The sequence below is a fragment of the Rhagoletis zephyria genome, unplaced genomic scaffold (assembly GCF_001687245.7).
Source record: "Rhagoletis zephyria isolate East Lansing unplaced genomic scaffold, Rhagoletis_zephyria_1.1 Rzeph_scaffold_01595, whole genome shotgun sequence".
NCBI lineage: Eukaryota > Metazoa > Arthropoda > Insecta > Diptera > Tephritidae > Rhagoletis > Rhagoletis zephyria.
Window position 1 is genome coordinate 110,575 of NW_016158679.1, and position 6,356 is coordinate 116,930.

Sequence of the window (6,356 nt, forward strand, 5' to 3'; positions counted from 1 at the left end):
AGCCAAAACTGGTCAAAATGTCATTTAACTTAAACAGCTGACCACAAGGTTGTATACATAGATAATTACATATTAAATTCGTGTTTCACACATTTCGCAAACATTATATTTTCAACCGTTTGCACAAGATTCAATAAAAAAATATACGCTTCATTTAAATCATTTTTCCTTAAAACAATGTATCAATATTTATACTGAGAAAAACAAGAATACATATCCAAAATTCGTTAAAGTTTGCATCACTTTTGAAGAATTCGGATCGAAATAGAACACTGGAAATAACTAAGTTGTACCACTTACATAGTTCTAAAAAATCAACAATTGAATAAAAAATAAATTTTGGATCTACAGTGACCATAAAAATTAGAGCACTTTAATATTTGGACATGTTTTGACTTCATTTTCTTTTGTTGGTTCAATGTTCATAAATTGTTTATAAAAAATTCCTCAACAAATATCATATATGCAAAAAAAATTTCAAACTTTTTCAATTTGTAGCTACTTCAAACTTGCATTTTATAATACCAAAATTGAACGGGCTAAAAAACTGCCAACCCAACTTCTTTTTTTATTTGGAAATTTTGTTGAATTTTACATATATAATATTTTAAAATTAAGTCAAAACATGTCCAAATATTAAAGTGCTATTATTTTTACGGCCACTGTAAGAGTGGTTGTACAGACCAAGACCAAGTCTTGCGCTAATAGCCTCATATGTCCCNGTCATGTATTTTTTATATCAATTAAAATAAATAACAAATGTAAATGTATAGAAACTACGTTCTTGCTTTACAAAAACAAAGGAAATTCGCCCATATGTACATAGTTCTGTTATGTTTATACTTATACAACGAATAAAAACCTCTTACATTTAATGACAATGTATGATTTTGCTTTTTAAGGCGAGATCTTTAAGTAAACAAGGAACAAAATAATAGGTCTGTTCAGCAGTGACCATAAGATCATGTGCACATGGTATTGCATTTGCATATTTCGGCGCATTTGTAAATTCACAACGGTTACCATGGTGGCAAGTATATAATTTGCAAATGCAAATACAAAGCCAAGACCATTTTTACAATATCCCGAACAGTCCTATTATAGATTACACAGGTACATCATATGTATACATATATATAGCATTTATGTACTTTAATTTAATAAGTCTAAAATCACATTTTTTATTATATTTTTTATATACCCTTGAGGTCAGCTGTTTAAAATGTGTTAAGTGTTTGAAATGTGGGTTTATATGGTGCTGGTTATGTAATGTGCTAGACTTTTATAGAACAATTATAAACGTTTAACAACCAAAAGAAAAATAGCCAAAACTGGTCAAAATGTCATTTAACTTAAACAGCTGACCACAAGGTTGTATACATAGATAATTACATATTAAATTCGTGTTTCACACATTTCGCAAACATTATATTTTCAACCGTTTGCACAAGATTCAATAAAAAAAATATACGCTTCATTTAAATCATTTTTCCTTAAAACAATGTATCAATATTTATACTGAGAAAAATAAGAATACATATCCAAAATTCGTTAAAGTTTCCATCACTTTTGAAGAATTTTTATCGAAATAGAACACTGGAAATAACTAAGTTGTACCACTTACATAGTTCTAAAAAATCAACAATTGAATGAAAAAAAAATTTTGGATCTACAGTGACCATAAAAATTAGAGCACTTTAATATTTGGACATGTTTGACTTCATTTTCTTTTGTTGGTTCAATGTTCATAAATTGTTTATAAAAAATATATGTAGTTCATTCCTCAACAAATATCATATATGCAAAAAAAATTTCAAACTTTTTCAATTTGTAGCTACTTCAAACTTGCATTTTATAATACCAAAATTGAAACTGCCAACCCAACTTTTTTTTTTAATTTGGAAATTTTGTTGAATTTTACATATATAATATTTTAAAATTAAGTCAAAACATGTCCAAATATTAANACTTCTTTTTTTATTTGGAAATTTTGTTGAATTTTACATATATAATATTTTAAAATTAAGTCAAAACATGTCCAAATATTAAAGTGCTATTATTTTTACGGCCACTGTAAGAGTGGTTGTACAGACCAAGACCAAGTCTTGCGCTAATAGCCTCATATGTCCCACATTTCTTCCTCAATTGACCGCAAAAATACTAACATATTTAAATGTTCGGGTGAGAGACGGTTCCTCAACTGGGTTGCTATAAGTCCAGCATGTGAAAATAGTCGCTCACATGGGACTGACGTTGCCATAACTGACAAATGTTTTTGGGCAATTGGAAAAAGCAAAGGAAAATCATTTTTCAACGCCTGCCAAGTTGTTAAAGGGTTTTTGTTTAATTTTCGAGAAACAGCTGGCCTGATTAAATAAGCTCGCAGCTGGTCCGAATTTATTTCCGAAACGTTACTTCTATTGCATTGACTGTTGCTAATGTTTTGATCTAAATATGACCATATGCCTTCTTCGTCCGATGTTTGAAGCTCAGCGATACTTTCCACAGATTCATTACTTTGGGTTTGTCTGGTTATTAATAAGTTACCTATTCAAAGTTTAAAAAACAGAAATAGTTGTTTCTGATAAATAGGTATTTGTCTAATGTACCAATAAAAGCAGCAGCCCGCGAACAGTAGATTGAGTTTTCGAAGGCTGCCTTCTTGTACCTTGGATCAAGTATTGTTGCCACACCGTAAATAATCACCGCCTCCAAATTTGCGTAACGTTTTTGGACCTCGGTCAACAGGACGTCTTTTGCTATTTTGCCTATTGCTGTAGTCGGTTCGATGATCATTGTTGCCTGTAAAATATAGATTTAGATTTATTTACAGCCAAATTCATTATTAATCATTTTGTTCATCTATTGGTTAATGTCTACAACGTCTACTACGTCATCTTAAAAGTACAAAATGACTCTAGAAACAATTTACTAATTATTTCTTTAACCTTTTTTAATCCTGCAACCAATGGAATGCACTTGCTTATGTTTACATTTTTTTTAACGCAGAGTTCACTTGTAATTTCATGCAAAGGCTTAAGAATATCCGTTACTTCTTTAAGAGCGTCCACTTCTTCAGCAGTGACCATATTAGGCGTGCGGGCCCTCGTGTTCTTATCCATTTGTAGCTGAAGAATTACTTGTGCAATACATGTAGACAATGTCATAAAACGTTCCAGCATTTCAAAATAAGAGTTCCACCTTGCTCTCACTTCTTGAATCAGCTTTAAGTTTGACTGACCGTTGCTTTTTTGGTAATCTCTCAACTTTTTCGCAGCCACCTCGCTCGTTCGAAAAAACTTTACTATTTTCTTTACCTTTTTTAAAAGATCCTTTAGCGTGCCTCCTTCCGTTTCGTTTTCATCATCGTCGATAGCATCGTCATTGTTATTTTGAATGATCGCTTGACCAATGTTATTGATAGTGTGACCAAAACAGGTGACGTGCTTCGACTCTCCAAATTCTTGTTTCACTGCGCCTTTGATATTGGATCCTCCGTCAGTGACAAATGGTATTATCTGATCATCGCTGATGCCCCAGTTATTAACTATTTCACGAAGTTTTTCCTTAAGGTTTGCTATGTCTTTTTTAAAATTAGCTGGAAAAGCCCCAAGCTCCACACAAACCATATCGTTTTCTGTTAAAATTTATAAAAAAAAATACAATGGAGCGTATTCTTGTTTTCGTACGAATCGAAAATCTTGAAATGGAATTTTCAATAACGTGGATAGGGTTGGAAGCATAATTGACATACCTTTCATCTGATATGTATATCATATACATAATACATACATACTTCGAGAAAAACTAAAAAGACAAAATTATGACCATTTTTTAATAAAAATGTATGTTTTTCTAAAAAAATACGTAATTAACTGTAATAAAAGATATCTTTACCAGAAAGAGTATAAAAATACATTTAATTTGATATATAATTTTATTATTTTAGTTATTGAACATTTTTTATTACTAATCATATATCAAATTGAACGTATTTTTATACTCTTTCTGATAAAGATATCTTTTATTACAGTTAATTACGTATTTTTTTAGAAACACATACATTTTTACTAAAAAATGGTTATAATTTGGTCTTTTTAGTTATTCCCGAAGTATGTATGTATTATATATATGATATACATATCAGATTAAAGGTCTGTTAATTATCTTTCCAACCATATCCACGTTATTGAAAATTCCACTTTAACGCCTTTTAACACACTTTCACTTGCATCAACAATTTTTTATACATTCAGAATAAATGGATGAAGGCCGACCACAACCACTTTTTCTTTTTCTAGCTCAAAAATTATTTTTCGCAGATAAAAAGGAGAACTAACCTTTAACGAAGTGTATAGTTACTCCAACATAACTTTGCATAGTCGAAGAGTTTGTCCATATGACCGATGTCAGTCATACAGATTTCGCCTGACTGAGTTCGTTTTTGACCTTTAATCGGATTGCACTATATTTTGTTTAAATTTTTGACGTCATTGTTTTTTCAGTAGGCACTTTATATATATGTAGGTTGCAACGTTTTGCAGAACTTTAAAAAACCCCTTTTTTCAGGTGTACAAAGTGGCATGTCGTCCACAACTATCATATACATTAACGCATTTGAAATTTCCTTCCCTTTGGTGCTGTTATCTAATATTACAATAATTACAGAACTTTAATAAATTTTAAAAGTTGAGATGTAAAATTTCTTTAATGCATACACACCAGAAAATGATACTGCTCTTTCAAAGGAATTTCGTATTGGGTAAACAGATTTAGACTTCTTTTGATTCGGCTAAAAAATTGTGTGAACAGAAAAGTATCAATATGTATTACAAATGAAACCCTAGGGAACTCATACCTCATTGTCATCATCGTTGTCACAAGCTCAATGATGCCAGTTTTCTATAAATAAATGGAACAATTTTCGGTATTGAAATATATAAATTAAATTCCTTTAGCTCCATTTTAATTTTGTGTACTTTTTCTACGTGGTTTTTTAACGTGGTTGTGCTGCTGTGGTACTTAAAGCATTTCCCGCACTTTACGCAGATCGCAATTCCTTTTTCTTTTTTATCGTAGTACTGCCACACAATACTTGGGCTCATTGTTAGTAATAATGTATGAAAAATTCAGTAAGCAAACTCAAAGTGTATACGGCGCATAAAATTATCGACTCTGCTGTAAAAAACCAAACTTTTATAACGCTAATAGTATACATTTTCACAATATTCTTACCTGTGTAAAATAAACGCAAGCAAATTTGCAGAATTGAAATGGGGCAAGTTAGGGATGCACAAAAACATCCATGCACAAAAACATCGATACATTGTGTTTAAGCCGCCGCTTAAACTTAATTCAGCGGCCGTGCGGGCATCCTGTGGCCGCAGCAGTGTGAAGTCTGAAAAATGATTAACGAGCGCGCACGGCCGCTTCCCATCATCGGGCCAAATGAGAGACCAGTCAGTTCAGCCAAAAACGTCGGACATCGCGCACGCGCCCATTTAGCATTAGCATTTGATGATTCATACAAGAGTTAACTCTAAAAACGCTTTGTAAATTAACTTTAATTGTGGTGCACAAATAAACACAAAAATATTTGAATTTCTTATCGGAAACAAAAACCTTTCCTTTATGCGGAAACAAAGTGTACATTGTGTAAAGAGGTGAGTGCGAAAGGCGACCATTGGAAGTATTCACATTGGAAACATTGATGTTTGCTATTCGAATCATCGAATAAAACCATTGTATTTTCTCTTCAATATACATCGATATATTTCAATTTGACAGCTGATGCGAATGAATGTTCACCAAATATACATTTTGTATTAAATTATTGTATTGTATTCATTGTATTAATGTCTTTTAGATTATAAATATGATTTTGCAGCTTATAAGAATACCAAGAAACCGATTGACCGATTAGAAGAGTATTGCTGACAATTCAAAGACAATTAATTATCTTTACTTTTACATCATCAATAAATCTATTTCACCTTGAGTTTATACTTAAACATTTATCGAAGTTCCGATTTTCAATTTCCTTGTACATTTTTATTAATTCATTCAATGCATCGAAAATATCGATTTTCATATACGGTGCATGAATTTATTTTTATAAATGGGATTTGCAACTATTTAAATCAATAAACATATTTCACCTTGAGTTTATACTTAAACATTTATCGAAGTTCTGATTGTTCAATTTCCTTGCACATTTTTATTAATTCATTCAATGCATCGAAAATATCGATTTTCATAACCGGTGCATGAATTTATATTTATAAATGGGATTTGCAACTTTTAAATCAATAAACATATTTCACTTTGAGTTAATACTTAATAATTTATCTAACAGC

General features: G+C 31.1%; 1 protein-coding gene across 3 annotated transcripts; it reads right to left on the minus strand.

The window, feature by feature from the left end:
- Positions 1-554: 554 nt before the first annotated feature.
- On the minus strand, positions 555-4,879 carry LOC108364562 (zinc finger BED domain-containing protein 1-like). Of its 3 annotated transcripts, XM_017618290.1 has the most exons (7): positions 4,859-4,879; positions 4,723-4,792; positions 4,341-4,647; positions 2,949-3,637; positions 2,610-2,802; positions 2,119-2,547; positions 555-709 (listed from the first exon to the last, which is right to left on the minus strand). In XM_017618290.1, exons 3-6 carry the CDS (start codon positions 4,378-4,380, stop codon positions 2,120-2,122), a joined length of 1,350 nt encoding a protein of 449 aa, XP_017473779.1. In that variant the 5' UTR covers positions 4,381-4,647; positions 4,723-4,792; positions 4,859-4,879; the 3' UTR covers positions 555-709; position 2,119. The 3 variants fall into 3 exon arrangements, with proteins under 3 accessions (XP_017473779.1, XP_017473780.1, XP_017473778.1); XM_017618291.1 differs by lacking the exon at positions 555-709 and having other exon boundaries at positions 1,980-2,547; positions 3,318-3,637; XM_017618289.1 differs by lacking the exon at positions 555-709 and having other exon boundaries at positions 1,980-2,547.
- Between the last annotated feature and the right edge of the window lie 1,477 nt (positions 4,880-6,356).

Bases quoted from the DNA above. Each gene is read 5' to 3' on its own strand.
- LOC108364562 (XM_017618290.1), bottom strand. From the start codon at position 4,380: ATGCAAAGTTATGTTGGAGTAACTATACACTTCGTTAAAG. The intron at 2,803-2,948 runs GTTAAAGAAATA...TATATTTTACAG, and splicing joins TGGTTGCAGGATTAAAAAAG to GCAACAATGATCATCGAACC. The intron at 2,548-2,609 runs GTACATTAGACA...AACTTTGAATAG, and splicing joins GCGGGCTGCTGCTTTTATTG to GTAACTTATTAATAACCAGA.